Raw genomic sequence first — 22143 nt, 5'->3', positions numbered from 1 at the left:
AGAGAGAGAGAGAGAGAGAGAGAGAGAGAGAGAGAGAGAGAGAGAGAGAGAGAAGAGAGGTGTGACGGGACGAGGGGCGCGTCGATAGCCCGTTAAAATGTATCGCGCGCGAAATATATCTCGCTGATAAAACTTGCCGACAGGTGAAAATAAACTTCGCGGAGGATGGACGGCGTCGGCGTCGCGAAAAATGGTCTTCTCGCGAGAATCGGCCGTGATCTTGAGTAAGTTCGCTGAGGACGATCTTTTACGCTTCCCCGACGGAGGGAGAATCTCAAAACAGTCTCGCACGCTTCAATACCTTCGACCTCGGTGCGAGACAACGGTTCGGTTCGCATGGAACTTCGTGGCCCTTAAAAGTCTTACGATCATACTTCTTGCTTGATTTTCACACAACACGACGGTTCTTTTACTGTCTCTCGAGTTCTCACTGCATTCATGGAAAGACTCTTCGTATAATTTCTTTCTAACAAAGTAAAACTACAACAATCGGTATAAATTAATTCCGTTCAAAATTAAGATAAACAAACGGACAAAGTTCATTTTCAGATAGACAGGTGTACGTCAATTTCGTATGGCAATTTTACTGATCGATATGTAGAGGTTGCTCCTTTATAAGAGTAATTTATATGGCACTCATATTTATCACGTGAAATGATAGAACACAATTGTAAGTAGACTTTCATGACTATTACGATGTAGGACAATCGATAATGGAAATTTTATAATTGTTTTACTTACATACATGAAGCAAATTTATTGTGTTGAATTAATCATTAAATTTATATCACATAATAATGTAAATTTTTTATTATATTGATATGATAAAAAATTCATTGCAAGTTACATTCAGATTTTCATATTGCATTTTTCATGACATATTGGTTTGGGCATATTTTAGTAATTAATTTGTATTTCGTGATTTCGTATGGCGAATACGAATATCATATGCACTACTTATAAGGAATGCAACCTTAACAAATCGATAAACAAAGTTGCTACCAAATTTACGCGCACCTGTCTATTTGAGGAAATACAGCAGAAATATGAAAAAAATAAGCAAAATTTACTCTAAACAATATTTCGTGTAATTGATTCGTATTTCGTGATTTTGTATGGCAAATACGAATATCATATGGATTACTTATAAGGGATGCAACCTTAACAAATCGATAAACAAAGTTGCTACCAAATTTACGCGCACCTGTCTATTTGAGGAAATATGGCAGAAGTACGAAAAAAATAAGCAAAATTTACTCTAAACAATATTTCGTGTAAAATATAATATGGAAATTTGAGTGCAACGTTTTCGTTTTCAAATTCATGGCTGCATTAATATAAAAAAAATCACTAATGTATGATGTAATGTATAATGTATAATCACTTATTAATATGTGATGTAAATTTAGTTAGATTAATTTTATACAGTAAATTTGCTTCATGAATGCAATTAAGATAATTGTAGAGTTATCATTAACGATTGTCTCGCGCCATGATTAGCCATAAAAGTCTACATTTATGTGCGTTGGGGCTGCTGCCAAGTACGAGACATCCAGGAAGAAGAAAATAATGTTTATACGTGCGAGCAGCAATGCAGTCGCTTCAAATGTGCGTTATATTACGTATTAGCACGCACACACATACATATGACCCTGTAATGTTTTATCGAGCGATAATCATTCGCCGACGATCGGACGCACATATCGGGTTATAAAGTTAAGGGGTCGATAAGGCGAATGTGAATTCCACGATAACGAACTTTTAACGGTTGACTGCCTTCAAAACCGCGGAAGTAGATAATAACGAGATTCAGCAGCGACCCGGGAAATTCAGCAATTTTTCGTCCCGTAAAACTCGAGTTATCGACGATCGTGCGCCACAGTAAAGACGGAATTTAAGAAAGCGCAGCACCTGAGAACACTGAACCCGTCACGACGTCGCCGCCGCTGTCGTCGTCGTCGTCGCAATCCGCGTCGATGGCTCCTCGTCGTCTGTGACAAGAGGATCAACGGATTTTGATGTTCGATTGAGCCTGTTCTGGCTCGGGCTCGAAATATGCGCGCAGCAGTCTCGCAAAGTACGAAAATGAATTTTGCATTTTCGCCTCATCCGCCGCTCGCTGCCGTGACTGCTAAGAGCTAATTCGATTTCCCGCGCTTGCAGCTGCAGCTGTTGCAACCGCGTTCGCGGATTTTCGAATATCCGTCACCGCCGCGGCATTCACTGTCGACGGAGAGCTCGGCGCGAAGCAGCTTCCGGAATAATTGAGAGACTTCAAATTTCATCGTGCCACTTTCGACAATCATGTTTCGACATTCAAGGAAACAAGAATTTCCCGCCGTTCTTCCACGAAAGATCGTCGACTTACGGAGGAGTCATTATAAGAATTTTAAATTGAATATTTATATCTTATCCGGAAAGAAGAAAAGAAATAAAAAGATTCTCTCTTCGGCATGCTTGGTCTCGTAAAATGCGCGTGATACTTTTCTGATATATTACATTCGTTAGATTCTGGAGACCGCTTGAGCGATTTCGTCGCGCAAACTTTGCGCGAAATTCTCGACAACTTGAAAGTTTCCACGACGCATTCCTCGCCTCGCTATTTGCAAAGCTGGGTTTAAGTAAATGAAATTCCGTGTGACTGCCGACAAGTATCGCAGATTTTAACCAACTGAGGCGTGCCGCTCTTTGACGTACAAACTGCGCGTAATGAAGAAACTTTCTGATATTGCCGTACGATTCCTATCAAGATTGCTCAAGAGTGAAATGTCACGGCGGGAAGAGCCAAAATCACGCCTTCCACCGACGGCGATCGTTTATTGGACTTCGCTAAATAGATTTGTATTTCATTAGTCCGCTTTCTGCTAATTCTAATCCGAATATACACGCGCTTAAAGATCTACCGAACAACGGGCGCGCCCGACGAGCGCGGAGCTCCGCCGACATATTTTAAGGAGATTGTGAAGCGAAATGCGTTTGATAAAAATTCATTGAGACTTGTACTACATATGAATTGAGATATTATGTAACTGCTCGTGCAGTTGGAAAAAGAATGAACATTCGCGAAAGTTGAGATATTTGAAACCAAAATTGACACTTTTTATACGTGTCCCTTCGGCTTGGCGTGACCATTTTTAATTTCTAGTAAACATTAAAATTAATATTTACACATAACATTATACATGCATTTCAGGTTTAGTAACCGTTTTGTTTGTAAAATATAGCGGTGGAAAGTTTATAATAATACTGGAGGTACATGTACACGTATATACAGGGTGACACCGAACAAGGCGGCCAAACTTCGGTACCGTATTCTACTCTTCCTAAGAATGAGAAAAAGTCATATAAACATAGGTTCGGAAACTCGTCCTTTTTTATAGCTGCATTTGATAAAATTTGGAATACATCAGGAATTTTTGAACGTCTTCGCAACGTTAATATGAAGCATGTATTGTTGCAGAAGGAAATCACTTCCAGCAATTTCTTTAAGTAAGCTTTAAACATTCCTACAATACTCAATTATAAACAAAAAAGTATTTGTATCTCGAAAAGGACGAATTTCCAGACCTATGTTTATATGACCTTTTTTCATCCTTCGGAAGAGTAGAATACGGTACCGAAGTTTGGCCACCTTGTTCGGTGTCATCCTGTATATTTATCTCTTTGTCTGTGTATCTCTGTTAGATCAAGTGATGCACAAATAAAGCATTAATAAGAAAAATAAAAAAAAAAAAAATATATATATATATCTTAAGCTTGTTTCAAATTAACACTTATCAGTTAAATAACTAAATAAACATATATAAACGTAATTTTGTTCAATAAATAGTATGTTTGTGAATCCCCTTGAGATGCGCCACGAAATCGAGTCTTGCAACCCCATTTCGGCGGCAAATTTGGCGGCCAATTTTGTCACAAAATTCCATCGACGAAATCAATAATTCCGACTCTCGGGCGAATCGAATTTCGCGGAGTCTGCCTTAACGCAATGTTCCTGTAACTACCGAGCGTTATTAAGTTACCCATACGTCCGTAAACACGTTAATCAGACGCGATTAACATTTCCCGACCGGCATCGGCCCTTAACACCCGGCACCATGTAACGGAGCGCCGGTGTACGCGGCGAACGGTAAGGAGAGGATGTCCTTGTAACGAGTTAATACCTCCAGATCGTTACGGCAGTTACTGCAAAGCCGGTACCTAATTAATCCGCTTTTGAAACGTTTTAGCGTACGGCAAAGCTGACGGTGAGCAAGGAGGCACGCTTAAAGGAGCCGCTCCCGGGGGCTACGTAAAATTATTAAGCGAGTCTCCCCGCCCACCTTTGCCCCCCTTCCCCCTCACCGTCTTGGTCCCCCTCATCATCACCCGGTCGTCTAGACGACTTCGGCGGGTAAAATCGACGCCTCCTCCATCTCTCTTAATTACTGTTTTTCTTTCTCATTTTTTCCTCTCTTTTTTTCGTCTCTTCTCTTACTCTCATCGCTAATACATATCTAGTGTCTAAGTATGTACATATATATATTTATATATATTTTTTTTACCTGCTATCGGAAATCGTTCCTCCCCTTCTGACGCTGCGTCCAACAATAGAGCGATATGTAATTTGGGAAGGCAAAAATTTGCAGAGTTTACGCACATCGCATGCAGACACAACGTCAAACGAAACTCATTCGAAAGTCCCATTCTCTTGTTCGGGAATATTTCGACTTTCTCAGTGAAAAATTTGCACATGTGATTGCGAATTCAATGAATTTCTCTTACGGTTATTCATTGATTCTAATACCTCGAATTGCCGGTAAATGTTTAACTAATTAATTCGTAAAGAAATATGTGAAAATTTGCCTGCAAAGTTGCTTGCAATAAAACAAAAATCAGAATATCTACATGCGCGCGTGAACCTAGTAATCTCACCATTAGCTTCGAGATATTCGTAACAGGCGAGTCAGAATTGCGCTGGCATGTGAAACTCTCGTTTTGCTGATTTGAAAGGTAAACGACCATCAACGAACAAGACCCGTTCAAAGTGCGAAGTTGTGCGATCAGCGCGGCGGCTATAAAGATAATTCGCCCCGCGAAATCCCGGTAGTCGCGAAATGGGGAGCTACGAGTCAATTAAGCGTGCACGAAAACGTCTTTCGGATGAGTTTACGTAGCTTTTCCGTTGCTTCACCTAACTCGACTGTAAGAGGTTGTAAAAGCTGCCAATTCGTCAAAATCTATTTCGCGCAATCGTACAAATTTATCAAAAATTCTGGGACCGTTCGAAGCGAGTGAAATCAACGTCGTGCTCCGCGAACCTAATCGCTCAAGAGCGAGTGACAGCACACGAGAAAATTCGTTTACCTCCAACCCGTGGGAAAAGAATTCGTGCTCTTTCTCGCGCCCCATCGATCGGTCGCGGAAGAGTTTTGTGCGAAAGAAATTTATTCACGACAGACGCCAACAGTATCGCGCGTGCCACATTTCCTTGTTAAGTCGTACTCACGTTTGAGCTGGACGAAGGTCAGCTGATCGATGGCGCGACGCAGCGGCTTGTCGTCCAAGGTGAGGTCCAATAACGGCAGACGGGCGATCTCCTGCACCCCCTCGGCGCCACCCCAGGAACCGGCGGCAGTGGCTGCCCGGACCGATAGCATGCCACCGATTTGTAGAAAGGCCGCGCTGTCGGTCTCCTTCAGCGCCTCGATGCAGAAGGTCAGTAGCGCGGTGGTCGCCTGCAGGTGCGTCGCGCATCTCGCCACCTGATCCCGCAACGAGCGCACCCTGGCCTCCCTGGTCTGTCGAGCGGCCTCGATTAGCCGCGACTTTCTCGCCTGCAGCAGGCTCACCAGATTCGCCACTCGATCCTCGACTTCCTCTTCAAGCGCCACGCACTCCTCCTGCGAACAGTCCGATTGATCCCCGTCTGGATAATAGTTCTGGTAATATTGTCTATGGAACTAATGTGTTCTTTTTTTTCTTCGAACGTCGAAGATAACAAAGTCGCGTAGAATAGGTTCTTGACATTCTAGCAAAGTGAGACAGTCCAACTAGCAGAGACAGTTAGTAGCTTTGTTTTGTAGCATTAAGAAATAATAACCTTAGTCTAGTTGTGCAACGTTGTTTTTATGACATTGTTTTATATATCTTATGGACAATTTGTGATATATCTAACTCTAATTCGTAATGGATGTTCCAATCAAATATACTACCTTTTAATATCAACATATTGTATATTAAGAAAAAAATCTATGAAACATAAAATATACATGGGTACTAATAAGATATTTATTAAATCTAAATTCTCTCATTTCAGTAGAATAAACAATTGTTTAAAAAGCTAAGGTTTTAAGAAAATATACAATGTAAAAAATCTTGCGTCCACGGTATGTAAACAAATGTTACGAAAAGTCCACTCTAAATTTTGTATCGAAAATAACTCATTTATATGTTTATTCGTGTGTTATTTATATTATCTATACATAATGTAAATAACACACGAATGAACATATGAATGAGTTGTTTTCGACATAAAATTTAGAGTGGACTTTTTGGAACATTTGTTTATGTATGCAAGATGTTTGTGTATGCAAGATTTTTTAGTGTATATTTTCTTATTTAAAAAATATGTTACAGACACACATTAGTATAAATAAATATGTTATTAATATTCACCGAGTAAATATTTTTTATTTCTTAGATATTTTTTCTCTCAGTGTAATCACTATTAACCATCTGCGTACAACGTTGATTTTGATTTTAATCACACGCTTATCTCATAATTGAGATTATAGAAAAGTTGAAGTTCTCCTGTGTCCAAAAATATTAATTTTTAACAAAGTCATATAGGATGATTCAAAGTTGCACGACAGACTCAAATTGCCCTGTACATCGTAACAAATATATTGCTCAAATATAATTGGAGATTTGATAAGCTGATGTATCAAGTTTAAAAGAAAAATATGGAAATGTTTCTCTATAAACCTACATCAGAGTTATCGCAAAGAACTAATTGTCAATTCAAGATTCTCGACGTATTTCTCTATACCTGCATGCATATAGGCAAGGCTTGAACCTTGCACAGAATTTTATAAGGAAATACGATGCCAAATCGATTAACGCGGCGCTCATGTATAAATGCGAAGGAAACAGACGACGATATCAAAAGGAATCTCGCCCGACGGTTTATCGAGCTTTGTTCACCGGCCGTAAGCCGCCCCGGTGTCCTTTGTGTTTTCGAATTATCCCTTCGGCCATCAGAGATAAATTCGTACCGGCGCTTCTATCCCGCGCGCGGAGGGTTGATGTAATTAACGCCATATCTCCTTCGCGCAATTTTCATGGTACCGCACAGCGTGACGTACCCGTCGACGCGGAATTTAAAAAGGACGCCAAAGGCGCGCGTACTCACGTGCACTTTATCCGTCATTCCTTTGAGCCTTTGAATGAACTCCGTCGTCGAGCGGGCCCTCTCCGACAGCTGCTGCAGATTCTGCGACAGCTCCGTCTGTAACAGCAGAAATTCGCGACACGTGAGGGAACGTGTGGTGATTCGAGGGAGAATTCGGCGGACGTGAGATGGACGTAACGCTCGTGCGATTGAAAGACACCGATGCAGAACGAAGGGAGCTTCGTTTTTCGCGAACTTTCTCTCCGGCAACAGAAAATGCGAACTTTGTTAAACTAGATAAAATTGCATCACGCACTGTTAACTCAATTAAATCCTAGATTGAATTGATATTATGTATACCATATTAAATTGATTATATTATTATATCATATTGATTATATTAATATATTTTATTATTATATCATATTGATTGAATTTATATTATAATATACCATATTGATTGAATTGATATTATATACTATATCAAATATGACAAATAACTTAATATGTACGCTTGTTGTACTTTTATATGTATAGTTGTATGTTTGCATTTTTACGAATACGAGTATCGACCGCAATAACGTGATATGAAAATATTATAACGTGACGTCTAAAAACAAAAAAAAATATATATACATATGTATATATATATTTAGACATAAACGTCCGGGAATTATGAGCTTATAAATTACATGTCGACACGGAAAAAAGAGATGTGGTGCACCTAACAAAAAATATTTAGTTGTAAGCAAATAGCTGCATCATTTTACATATCTTTGAATGATAGTTATGTATATGGTTGATTTGACTTACTTACTTTGGTGTGTCAACTACATCAATGAAGTTGCGTGGTCTGGTTGTGGCAACCAGAAATTTGTAAGGGGATCGTTTTGCATAGACAAGCTAAATATCGATATAGTTGCATTAATCAATGCTATATTGCAAAGCAGCGATGTTAGAAAACAAAAGCAATTCACTACGCGCACAGCTAGAGATGTATACATGTGAAAACTGGTTCTGAATGTATAAATATACATTTGTAGTTGCCGCGTAATGAGCCGCGTTTGTATTAACCAGCAATTATCATTGCTGCAACATAAGTAACTTAGCCATTGCTCTTTGGTTACAGCAAAATAGTTGTTCCGTATTTTACTATTGAATCTGGTTGGCACAACCAGATTTCTGTATGGATCAACCATATTGTTTTTTTCGTGGATAAATAATAGCATGGACGGCTAAAGGCCATCACACACAAAATTCCGTAAGAACTTAAAACGTAAGCGTAAAGAAATCGATCAATCCTAATCGAGCACTCGGCTCTTCGTAACCCCTCCATTATTACGAAGAGCCGAATACTCGATTGGGATTGGTCGATTTCCTTACGCTTACGATTTAAGTTCTTACGGAATCTTGTGTGTGATGGCCTTAATGAAGACGGATTATGTGCAATACGAGCAATCGATATTGGATCGATATGTCGCGCTGATTGTAGTTGATAAACAGTTCCCGTGCAGAACATATATGCTACATATATGCAAACAGTCGCAGTCGCAGGCATTCGCGAAACAAGCACACGGATATTAAATACATATCCGTTGTATGTTCTATAACGGCGTAAAGTGCTCTTCTTTCGCTGCTGATGCAAGCAATATAACGTTATTTCGACAGATAAAATCTCTGGGACTAATGCTGCAATTCTAAGCAGAATCATAAGTCTCGTAACTTGTTCTCGTAAAATTCGTCAGAACTTATGAGTAGATTTATGTACAAGTCTATGCAATATCATATGTCGTACAATTACTCGTAAATATCTACGATTTTGTGTAATTTACGATATTTACAAGTGATTGTACGATATATGATATTGCATAGACTTGTAAATCTACTTATAAATTCTGGCGAATTTTACAAGAACAAGTTACGAGACTTACGATTCTGCTTAGAATTGCAGCATAAATCCAAGATGCACCGTCTAGCATGATTACTTGATTTTAGCATTAAATACCGAGATAAAAGCAGAATTTAAGATATTTTTTTTATGGATTTGAATATTATGTACATTTAAGAAAATTACACTATATTCAATACGTATAAATCAAAGAAATCTCTCTCTCTTTCTTCCTTAAATCTTGGTTTATTTAATACAGTAAATAATTATTTCCAGATCTACACGCGCGATCCTGGTCAAACTGAAGAAAAAAGTGCTCTACCATTTTGCAAATAACATAGATTTTTGAGTTAATAATTAAAGAAGTTTAGCAGACAACACAATTGCGTGCAATTTTTCACTAATCCTCTTTAATTAGTAATATGAAAATCTACGCGTTATTTGTAAAATGGTAGAGGATTTTTGTATTCAGTTTAACTTAATCTATCTGTATACTACCGTATTTTCGTAGTGAATTATCAAACGTTTTCTGTATAAACAGAAAACGAATGAACGAGAAATCTTCTTTTAAACTTTAAGTCAAAATTACATAGGATCTTTATTTAATTTTTTTTAATAAAATATTGAGAGTTTGTTTCTCTCTTCACGTTTATTGTGGCTCATGTACGCCCTACCTTATTAACTTTATTGATTTACAAATGATTCCTTTATTTAATTTTCTTCCTACGAAGAATAGACGCGCGCGAGAACGAAATACTTGGAATTTAGCCGAAAGAGTGCGTCAGTTTCTGGATCTTGCGGATTTTTCGGGATTTTCACTTGTAAAGTAGTTCGGGACTCATCATTGTGCTATCTACACAAAGAGCCGCGCGCCACGCCTTATTCATTTATGTAAAATACTTTACACCGTTCGGGACTAATAACATTACGGCGAACGCGACGGGGAAACTTATAATCTGGTGGCCGTGCGCATTTACAAGTGCGATTTAATTTATCGTTTTACACGACGGGAATGAGTCGACGGCCGTCTCGCAATATCGCGCGGATCGTTCCCACAGTTCTCGTTTATCATTTTCCTCATTTCTCGACTTTCCTCGCCGGACAATACCTTCAGATCGATCGAGCGGACGGACGGTGCACTTCGTCGAATTCACCGGAGACCAGCGCGCGGCGGCAGTTTCCATTTAACACGACAATGCGTGGTGGCCGAAATGGGATGCGATCGCGTATGCACTATGCGCGCGATACACGACGGCACACACCGGCATTCATCAGGCAAGACGTGGATTTACTTGCGCGAGTTCGCGATAAAGCCCCCGATGGATCACAGGAAAATTCCGGGCGACGTATAATACATACGACGATATGAAGATTGATAGAAGCGCGAATGTCCAACATGCTGCCGATGATACTCCGCCTTAAATTCGTCACCGACTCCGCGCCGTTGGGCACATGAGGACCATGGCACATAGAAAAACTTGAGCAGCAAAGCAATGAGCAAAGTGACCGATCACAGTCGCTGATTCTTGGGCCGTAAGAAGAATCATCAACTGTCAATTTTGGTCAATTTACTTACTGTTTACATCTTACTGCTTAAGTTTTCTAGGCTCTCACAAATTTTCGTAACCGTAGACGTAAAACGTAAACTTAAGCTGAAGTATCAAACAGAATATTGCTTTTCTTTATGTGCCCTAGAAGAAAATAGAAATAATAGTGTAACTAAAACTTTGAGTAATTAGAATTTCAACCGGTTGAATTCTACTTCTACATAACAATCAGTTTTACCATCAGTTCTATCTTCTATAGTACGCGAAGATAAAGCAATATCCTGATTGGTTCTTCAACTTAAGTTTACATCTTACTTCTACGGTTACGGAAATTTGTGTGCGAGAATCTTAAAACCGCGCGCGCGTTCTCTCTCTCTCTCTCTCTTTCAATTGAAAGAGGCACTCCTCGCTCCAATTTTATCACTTTGGAACATTTACCCGGGAGACTTTCATTCTTCGTGCGGACAGCGCAACACGGATCAAAAATTAAAATTAATTTCATCGGGTTCCGCCGACGGAATCGCGTAATCCAATCCGTGGAAACTCGCGTTGCCTCTCGCGTCCGCGACCGCGCGCATCGCGCCCAAAATATCGAATTAGCGGAGCCGACAAAAGCACCGTCGGGCGATGCGCGGCAGCGCCCGAGACGCCGTTTCCCTTTGTACCGTTTCTCTTTCTCCCGTTGTCTCCTCCACCGCTGAACACGCCGGCCCTTTCCCCTCGCTTTGGCGCGTATCCATTGGGCGCGACCGGCGAAATCTTATTAGCATGAAAAGAGCTCTCGGGGATTTCATCAGGGCGACGAGGTATCCTATCCACCCCCATCCATCTACCCCCTGCCGTAGGCGAGAGTCCCTCGATCGATTATCTCGCGAACATCTCGCGCTCGAAACATCTACGAAGGTCGCCGGCTGTGATCGATGAAACTTCCACGTGTTTCGCCCCCTTCTTTCGCTTTGATTATTAGAAAGTGTAAGGGGAGGGAATTTTATGATTTCTTATCTAATTTGCTACATTTACTTGACGGAAGAAGTTATAATTAGCTGAACATTTTTCTTAATTATAATAAATTATGACTGATAATTAAAGCTTAAACTACCCTGTGTTGCCCAAGTTATCACAAAATATCAAAGGAATGAAATCAAGGGGAGGGGATGGGGTGTCCAGGTTTCACGGTAGCTTATATTTTTCGTGGAGTCTTAGAAAGTAACTATGCAAAATTTAATCTAGATCGGTCATAAGATTTAGGGATAATAAGAAACATATACAGACAATGTAGTTCACACACACACACACACACACACACACACACACACACACACACACATCGTTAACGCTGAAGCAGACGCATGAATACGCGCATATCAAGCTTCTTCCACATCCCGCACTGACGATGAAATGCAATGAATTTGCGATTCAGCGATCTCTCGTGAGTTAAAAGTCATCGCAACTTAACGGACGCGATACGAGAGAGTAGAATTTGTGTAAGAAAATTTCACAGGCAACGTTTCGACGAAAATACGACGGCGCACGTGATGCTTGTATCAAGTCTCCCCTTCTTGTGCTTCCTTTTCAGACGCGACCATTGGGATGTTAATTAAATCTTTTACATTTCAACAACACAATACACGTGCGAGAGGAAATTATTCGTCCGCCGGGTCACTCACTGTTGTCCACCGAGTATACCTGCGACGCGCAAATGGCAAAGATTTGTAGACTTTAATGCGTATTTAACGAGACGCCTATGGAAGTCGTCCTCTAAATGGCTTGTCTGGAATTTTCATGAATACGGAGATGCTATACAAGAGCGCTTCTTTAATGTTCATGCAGTCGGTCGCGCTCCTCTCGCTGCAAAGGGACATACTAATGTCGCGAGACTCGCGAGGCACGGCATTTACCGTTTTGTAACTCTCGAGAATAATTTATTTAAACCCTCCGTCCTCACGACAACGAGCGCGACGCCGCCGAGTTGCTCGCAATGCGCGCCTCAGAAATTGTCTCGTTCGTGGCGAAAACTCGACTTCCTCGGCGACGTTAATTGGCCAAGAGTTGGCTCGCAGAGGCTTCGTTAATATCGCCGGTCAATGCCGGTTTGCAACGTCGCGAAAGTCGAAAACCAATCTCAGCTCGTTCGTCACCAACTCGCAAAAAAACACCAAGACATTACGAAACTCGTAATATTAAAAAATAAGAGAAACATATATATATATATACATATATAGGTGTACATATATTGCTGGCATGCGGAGCGCAAAGCTAACGGCGAGATCGCCGGTGAAGCACCGGATGAAAGCTTCGTTAAAATCCTAACGAAGAGCACGCGGAAGCTTATTAAATCTGGCCGATGCTTTTCAGTAAACGCTCTTCAGGAAATGCCGTATTTACAGGGCAAACGGTAACGAACAGGAAGAGGAAAGACGTTTTCACGAGGCAGTTCCCGCGCCGGTTAATCCCGGCTAGCGAGGCGTGCGGAAAGTACCGACGAAAACTAAAAAATAAAAAAAGCGATCAAATACACGCGCGTGCGCGCACACACACACACACACACATATACCCACCCACGTAGCACGCGCGTCGACCGAACGGAATCGGCCCGATTAATTCTGCGATTACTTCCGCGACCGCGCGAACCAACGATCGCCGTCCGGCCGCTTTCAATTTACATCGAAACGTGTCTCGCGAGCGGCGCACGCCCGAAAGTGATCCGCCGTGATAATGGAATCGTGTCCTCCGTGAACTTTCGAGCACCGCGCGCGGCGTGGATTAATTTTCGATTAAGCCCTCGACCCGCGCCCATAATCGGCGGGTCATCCTCGCTGTCGTGTTTTGTGGACCGGTCTGTTTTCGCGCGATTTTTTTTAGAGAAGCTTTATTATTAATTTTACAATTATCAGCTCTTACGATCCGGGAGCAGTGATGCGACAGCAATTTTGTGTAATACAACTACATTTCTTCTTCTTATTATTATTATTATCATTATTATTGTCCACCTTTTACATACAAATTAGTAAAAAGAAAAAAAACAAAAAATTTAATAAAAAAAATAAAATTTAATAAAAATTTCAAATATATTATTGTAATTTTAATATTTTACTAATATTCTTTCAAATTTATGCAAATAATAACAAACATTTTGTTTTATATTTTGTGTATATGTGTATTGATTCTGTTTTATTATCATATATATTTCCGCATGATTTTGCGAAAAATAAATAAGTTTATGTTCATTTATGACTTCTGATTCAAAAAAAATACGACTGAGTGAGCAAAAAGTCAATAAATCCATAATATATACATAAATATATTTATCTCATACTAATACGTACTTTAATAAGATACTTTGAAATTTATATAAATAATAACATTTTATTTTATATTTTGACTTTTTTCTTATTTTCATATGTTGGACGACCTAACCTACATATACAGGAGCATTCTTTATTTTAACTCCCAACCTCCCTACATATTATATATTTTTGCATAATTTAGTAAAAAAATATTTAGTAAAAAATTAAATTTAAAATTAAATTAAAATTAAAATTAAATTAAAATTTAATTTAATTTAATAATTAATATTCTTTTACGATCCTTAGTACAAAAAGAAAGTTTCTGTATGAATAAATAAGAAAAAAAAATCGATTCCAAAAATAATTTCCACTTGATCCGGGAAACTACTAAAATGACATGTCATGTTTTTTACTAGTTTATCCTTTGACGTATATAAAAGACCGTAAAAGCCTTTCCTGATCCTCCGGAAAACAATTATTTGTTTTTGTAGTTTTAAAAAAGTCGATTGTCCGAAGCTCTTGAATTCGCTGCGTATGCAAATTCGCGATAACAAATTAATGGCAAATATAGGGTCGCAACGACGAGACAAACATATCACTATACGTACTCGTAGAGTCAGTATTCAGAGCGTATCTCCGACGGCTTTAACAAACCGACAAAGACAGATTCCAGGCACGTTAACGGGCATAACGAAACTAACAATCCCATGTTGAAGCGCACACAACAGCGCAGCTACGGATTAAGGGCTTGTCAGAGTTCATTATCGCCGTAATGGCGAGCCGAAATGAATTTTTGCCCGCGAACTCTCCGCGAAAGTATTTCCGTTGCCTTGGGCGCTCCCTCGTCCTGGGCCCTTTACCACCCGCGTGTGCGCACGCACGCACAAACACGAGTGAAAAGTTAGCGACGGGCGATTCGTGCCCGAGCGTAATTAAGTTACTCCTTTCGAGTTAACGTCGGCCGCGCCCGGTAATTTCCGCAGTTTTCAGCGCAACTTTCCGCCAAGTTCGAGTCGCGCGAGAGCCGCCGATAGAATGCCGCGAGATTGTTCCCGACATGCGGTCCCTTTAACGCCGCCTTCTCCTCCCTTTCCATCCTCTGCCTGCCGACCCTTTGTTATATTAATTACCGCAGTCACCGCGTTGTACCTATAAAGGGAAGCCGCGAGGAGGAGGCGGTCGGATTTGCAAGGGCGCCGCGATCTCGCTTTAATAATCGATCTTTAATACTTTCACGCGGTCACCGCGTAATTCCATTAAGGTCTGCTGAGCTTCCTCGGCCAGGCGCTCCTGTTTGCGTAGTCGGATGTGGCAACGCGCTGGACGAAGTAACGAAAATCCCGCGTAAACTCGCGGCTGCGTTGCGCGCCTCACGACTTGACGATCGGCGCTTTTTCGCCGTTCAAATTTTCCGCCGAAAAAATCGTTAGTTACCTGGACATATCTATAACCGGTTTGATTATTGGATATTAGCAAGTCCTTTCTCGTTGGATACGAGCTTTGTTGACGCGAGAAATGCATGGCGCGCCGACGTAGCGCGAGTCAGACGCAAAGCGAAAAATTTAATACTTACACGTTTGTAGCGCTCGCGGCGGCATTCTTTTAGTCACCGACAAAGAATCATCCTTTGAAGTCACGGCGAGAAAGGGCGCTAATAAACAAATCTTTATTACGCGCGACGATATATTCCATTTTCGCGGCTTAAATTATTCGGTCGACGTGTAATCCCGCACAATGCCGTTGCTTCCCCACAGGGAATCGCGTTTCGCGCAAAGTACCATGAATTTTCATGACCTCTCCTTTGGCTGGGAGTTTAATACTGGTTTTTGCCAAATAGAGCTAGGATGCAAAAACGAAAATGTCAGTCGCCGGACGGTTTCCCTATTCGTGCGCGAAAAAGTGGCACGCGGAATTGCCAGGCGAGCTTCGCGCGCCGGAGTCAATTCTCGTAGATAATGCATGTTCTAGCTGCACCTAGAATGCAGCCATTGCGCTTGCTAATTAAGCACGCCAATCAAAGCGTACGACGGCGCGAGCATAATTACAAAAGTCGAGGGTGCTCCGGGCAACCCTCGAGGCGCTTTCACGCAGCGTAACGTGCCAGGAGCACCCCTTGTACTTATTACGCTCTCGAGAGTTCCACCATTGTTTCTGGAATCGATCGCGATCTACAGTCGACCTAAAAACACATGGGATCCCTTCCTCCCTCTTTCCTCTCACGCTTCTACTGCTGTTAAGTAACATACCGCACCTACTATTCGCTAGAGAGCCGCTATTTTAGATCAGCGCATTTATTCTACGCGCGCGTGGCATCTCTAGCGCGCTCTGGCTCGATTAATTCCATTCTCCCCGATCCTTTCTTTCGCGTGAGCAAAAGCGATAAATCAAACTCTTCCCCCCTTCCCCCTCCCCACCTCTCTATCTCTCCCCATCTGCGAAATATACGTTATTTAGCGCATGAATAACGGCGCGCGTGCAATTCACGGGAGAATTGTCCGTAAAAGAGTACGAAGTATGAAACATCAGCTGGTGGCAAAACGAAGTTACGGGTAAAATGCGAGCAAGTGCGTTGCCTAGCAAGTGCGATGAAATTAAAAAGTGCCGGGGCGCGTTTTATCGCGGATTTACGGCGTTAATAGCATGCGCGCAGCGCGGCGAGCGCACTCCGCCATTTCGCATCGTCACGTGCGCCAAAAGCCAAAACGCGAAGGGCGAAAAAGGTGCTTCTTTTTATCACCGTTGTCCCTCATCGGGACTGCGCAAGCGGGTGTGGCTCGCCAACGTCGTGGAATCGGTTTCGTGTGCCGAGATAATTGGTCACTCGAACGCATATCCCCCTTACTCCCGTTGTTCCTCCAACGTTAACCTTGATTTCTAACCCGCGCGCGTTCCCTGGTGAGATATTCATTCTCGCGCATATACATTCGCATCCAACGTAAGATCGCGCGAGCCCGTTATCGTATAGTCGCAGCCCACGCGATTCAGCCCTCGGCGGTGGGATGGGGTGCGGCAGGAAGGGTGAAGATAGTGCCACCCTCCTTGTACAGGGTCATCCGTCTGGAGTGATTTTCGCTGTTCACTCGAGGGCGAAAATAGTCGAGAGCGTTGGAATAGATTATTTTCAGGGGAATGAGAGACAAGTTCCCGTGATCGCGAATATATCGAGGTACGGTGAACGAGATTCTACGACGAAAATATCGCGCACTGTGTTCTCCCATGTGCCGTAAAACGCTGTTTGAAGGAACATTAAGATTTATAAACAACGTCATACGTATCAGTTACCGATATCAATTACGTCGAATGAAAACTAACAACTACATATCGTTGCCATTACCATCGTCTTTTTCTCTAAATGCAAGGGATGAAATCTGATATTTCTCTGTAAGAAATTCATTCGAGATCTCTATCGTTATTCGATCGGTCAATATCGATTCAGTTGTCGCAGTTGAAATGATGAGAAGTACAGCATCGATTTTCTAAATAATTTGCGCGCTCCACCTTAGGGACACCACCCTCATACATCCATTCACCGTCACGGAGGCTCATTTACTCGCGCCCTTACCGGAACGTGCTCGAGTCTGCCATAAGGGACGGCAGGCTCACGATGGATACCATCTTGCGCAAACACGATAGGTCTATCGCCCCGCCGATGCATCCAGCGAGCTGGCACGAACGCAATGGTTGGATGCATACGCAAGACCGAAATCGCACGCATGTCGAATGAGATCCACGATGCCGAGCTGATCACAAGGGTTGTAACGTTGAGGTCGCTTTGAGACTCCATTACGTACACGGAGAAATTTCATCGTTCTCTGGTACGTGTTCAATATATTTTACAGTCACATAATTCTAATAAAATATATCATGAAAATACATTTAACATATTCTCCCTTTCTCTCTCTCTCTCTCTCTCTTTCGTAGAATATATATATTTCGTTGCCTCTGATTTTTGTAATTATTCTTTTAATAATTAAGTACACTGAGAGAAATTATTCAATAAAAAATTAACAAACAGATATTTCCAATCAAATTCCGATCAATTTTTATATCCGATCAGAATATCCGATTAAATTTTATTGAATACTTCCGATCATAATGGCATTTCATCAAATAAACGAATAAAAAAATTACAAACCGATATTTCTCGTCAGATGTTTCTCGATCGGATACAAAAATTTATCGATATTTTGACCGGAAATATTCGTTTGTTAATTTTTTATCGGATAACTTCTCTCAATGTACCATGGAAAAAATACTGACTGCGGCACTTGAACTTTATTGACAGTTTATTCCTATGCTAGAAACATAATAAAATTGAAGGGAATTTATATGAAAAAAAATCGACTCTGATGTTCCCTCCATTTTCGAAACAAAACCTTTTGCGCAGAAATTTAAATCGCACGCTATCCTCGAAAGAGAAAGTAAGTTTATGAAATTTTTAAAGAGAATAACCTGATAAGGTTCCCCTTAATCAGTGATTCATTGGGCTCGTCCATTTTTCGTGTCGTGTATGATACATTTTCCCAAGAGGGATCTCTGCAACGTCATGTACGCGTCGTTTGTACTTTACGACGCCGTTCCGATGAAGCGTTATAAAATGAGAAACGGTTGATTTACGGATAATTTCGAGTTCACCATGAGTCGACTGTTAAAGCGCCATTACGTTACATACGAGCCGCGCCAAAAACATTGCCCGTTCTCATTGCACAACGGTACACCCCTGTGTGTGTACAAGGAAACCACCCTCAGAATTCCCGAGCCGCGATCACCGTCGGGAGATCCCGCGTCGCTCTTCCCCCTATTTCCCTCGTTCACCGCGTATCTGCGCTTTTTAATCAACCCGCGAAACAAAAAGCACCCTGCTCGAAACAACGCGTCCCGGCGCGGCGCGATAAAGATACATAAACGCTGCACTTCCGACGCAGCTATAAAATATGCGCCGCTATTTTAAAATCGCGAGGAAATACTTTTATAATCTGTTTGAAATTGACCAGTCACGTGAATGCGTTGCTATTATCGGTTTTTTATCGTATTACCCAGATATCGGCTTTACCAAGATATAATCGTTTTTCATTAAAATAATGGATCTCGAATGCAAGGATATTCCTTCCTTTTTTTGACGTCATAATTATCGCGTATGCGATTGCCGCAAATCTACTCAGCGGCCGATGTATTCATGAATGATGCGAGAAAGAAAGAAGCAGCGCAGAAAGAGAGAAAGAGACCGAGGGAGAGGGATACAGAGAGAAACGATGACGCAGGATTGAATGAACAAAAGAGGAACCCACGATAGCGCGACGACGAGACAATTTACGTCCATTAGGAAATGTCGTGTTCTTTTAGCAGGACGAGCGAGAAGGGGAGTGACAGGGGATACGGCTAATACCCCTACGCAATCCACTATCTGCAATGTCTGGTCGGCCGCAATGTTATATGCCGCATAACCCCTTTTAAATTCACTGTTGCGTTTCCGCAACATTCACTACCGATTGCGAGACTCGCGTTTCGCTTGGACCGTGACCTCTGGCGACGCGTTGTCTGTGCAACACGGATCAGATGTCGAAAACAGCGGAAAATTAAACTCTTTCAAAGCGCTGCGGCCATTTTGATAACTTTTCACGAATAAAATATCACGCAGAAGAACATTAAAATACCGTGTGTTCTCCAACTAATTATAATTTATGCACCAGATGAGGAAAAAGTACGCAGCCCATTTCTTTTGGGATGTATCCCGCGACAAAGGGGAAATGTTACTACAAAACAGAAAATTTTATTACAATTGGCTTTTGTTCAATATATTAATACGAATGGAAGAGCAATGTATTCACGATGGTGTGTAACACGTCCCAAAATATTTTCCTCTGTATTTTGTGAATTTATTCCAGATAGGACGAGGCGCGCGGCACTCGGTTTTTTTTTTACTCGTCGTCTCGTTTTAAAAAATGCAACAAGGCTTACTGTCGCGTGGATAAATGCGATAGACTCATGTTACCGATCATCGGAGACAACGATTATCGTCGTGACATCGATACGTCATATTTTGTTCGCCGTGTCAGATCAGATTAAGAGGGACGGGCGACCGCTTTTTTTTTCCTTCTGCCATGTGACGCGTCGCGCGTTGCACGAGACTTTTTTCAAACGAAAATTTTTTGCCGGTTGCGCTGCCGTACGTTTCAGCAAATTCTGTGCGCGGCAAGGCGACATATGGGCGCCACATATAAAGGGCGGCCGATCTCTACAGATCGAAAAACAATGCAGGATTTTACGGAAAAAAAAACAAGAAATACCAATTAACTCGTTCGAGAGAGCCGAGGTTGCACGTAGGGTTAAACATAAATACACGGTGTCACGCTTCTATCACGGCGCGAGCAGCGCGCTCTCATAAATACCGGCGGCATTGATAAATCCGAAATATCGGGCGGGCTGATACGAGCGCGCGGGTAAACTTCGTGCTCGCGAGCGTTCCCGCGTTTAGACTTATAAATCCGACGCTCAATGTCGACTGCGAACGACGATATCTCGCCGGGAGGCCGTGTCACTAAATCACGGCCGTTCCTGCGTTCCGCGGGGAAAAAATGCGCACGCTGCAGCGGTTACAAATCGTAAGTGAGGGGCCGCACACGTTCTATTCCGCCGGGGTGAACCACCCGCGATACCATGAACTGCGCGAGCTTCAAAAAGTCAAAACCGCACCCGGATTTTTGGAAAATCCAACATTTCGCCGAACTCTTCCAAATTTGTCTGGTCGAGCTCTGATAATGCCGAACTGCGCCGTGCACCTCGCTGTTACAATAATCCCAGCGAATATGCAAGAATTCTGATATATGCTGCAATGAAATGTCGCGAAAATTGGCAGACACGGTTTACTATACATCGGTCTTATTGATGTTTACATCTTTATAAAATATATGACAAAAAATGTCAAAATTACGCGCGCAACGATCGCTTCTGCTACGCCATGAAGTTTCACTGCATTGTCAAAAATCTCGGAATACTTCTTTTTTAATGAACAAAGAAAGTAAGGCGCTGGGAACTAATCTATCTCACTGAATACAAATAGAGATATAACATGCCTTGTATAAGAGAAAAAATATATAAAAAGTGAAAAAATTTTAATTTTTTGCTAAATATTAATAAATTATTTACTTAACTCTTTTGTTTAAATAGTATAAATAACCGCTTTCGCGAAAAGTAATGATTTTAGGAAAATATAAATTCTTTTACTTGTGAAAAAATGTTTTCTCAATGGAAAAATGTATATATTAGTGCAAATAAATTGGTTGTTACTATCCATCAAATAAATATAAATATAAATAAAATATATAAAGTATATTCAAATCTAAGTTCGTATTATAAACGGAGAAAACGTTTGGACAGATTACAAATCTCCGGTGAAATATGAACGAACCAGCAAATTCTGAGTGGGGCTACCAAAATTCTGTAACCATTTCTGGTTAACCAGAAATTTTGTTAACACACAATTCTTGAACACAAAATTCTGATAACTTCAATTGGAATCCTGGTTTATTCATATCTCACCGCACACAGGTACTTGATTAATACAATCGAAATTTTTCTCTCCCGTGTACAAGAAAGTAATACGCTAATTCGCTGTATAAGAGCGACTCCTTCGATGATATCATTCGATCTCGGGATACTTTATACGCTCGTATCTCTATCTAACCTCTGATTTTCGTATCCCTATCAGTTTAACCGATTTCATCGCCTCGTAACTTTAGAATTTACCACAGAGGTTTTAGCGAGGAGATATAAAGAAACCCAATGTACCCTGTGGTACATGACCGATAACATATTTCTCTCGAGAAGTGCTGCTTTTGCATGCATGCGGACGCGTGCAGCTCGCTCGCAGGACAAAAAAATTACGATCGTAACCGTACGTTCGGAATTTTACGAGCCTCCGCGCACCGCCATGCTTACGTCATGCTAGAGATAAAAGGAACTATCCGTATCTTTGAATACGTACTATCCATGTCATCGCAAACCGCGAGATATTCGTGAGTTATGCAAGATATGTACGTGGTGGGGGAG

General features: G+C 41.4%; 1 protein-coding gene across 2 annotated transcripts in view; it reads right to left on the bottom strand.

The window, feature by feature from the left end:
* Nucleotides 1-22143, bottom strand: part of LOC116841736 (E3 ubiquitin-protein ligase TRIM9) — a 117085-nt gene that overhangs the window by 20123 nt on the left and 74819 nt on the right. Inside the window, exons 3-5 of one of the 2 annotated variants that reach the window (XM_032810044.1) lie at nucleotides 7394-7489; nucleotides 5489-5882; nucleotides 4545-4577 (exon numbers count right to left, since the gene is read on the bottom strand). In XM_032810044.1, the coding sequence (XP_032665935.1) occupies nucleotides 4545-4577; nucleotides 5489-5882; nucleotides 7394-7489 (523 nt within the window). The remainder of the gene's footprint in view (nucleotides 1-4544; nucleotides 4578-5488; nucleotides 5883-7393; nucleotides 7490-22143) is intronic. The other variant, XM_032810045.1, reaches the window with a different exon arrangement.

The sequence above is a fragment of the Odontomachus brunneus genome, unplaced genomic scaffold, assembly GCF_010583005.1.
Source record: "Odontomachus brunneus isolate Ranch 3 - 2012 unplaced genomic scaffold, Obru_v1 Obru_scaffold_018, whole genome shotgun sequence".
Taxonomy (NCBI): domain Eukaryota; kingdom Metazoa; phylum Arthropoda; class Insecta; order Hymenoptera; family Formicidae; genus Odontomachus; species Odontomachus brunneus.
Note: the sequence above shows the minus strand (reverse complement) of the source record. Positions and strands in the feature narration are given on the sequence as shown.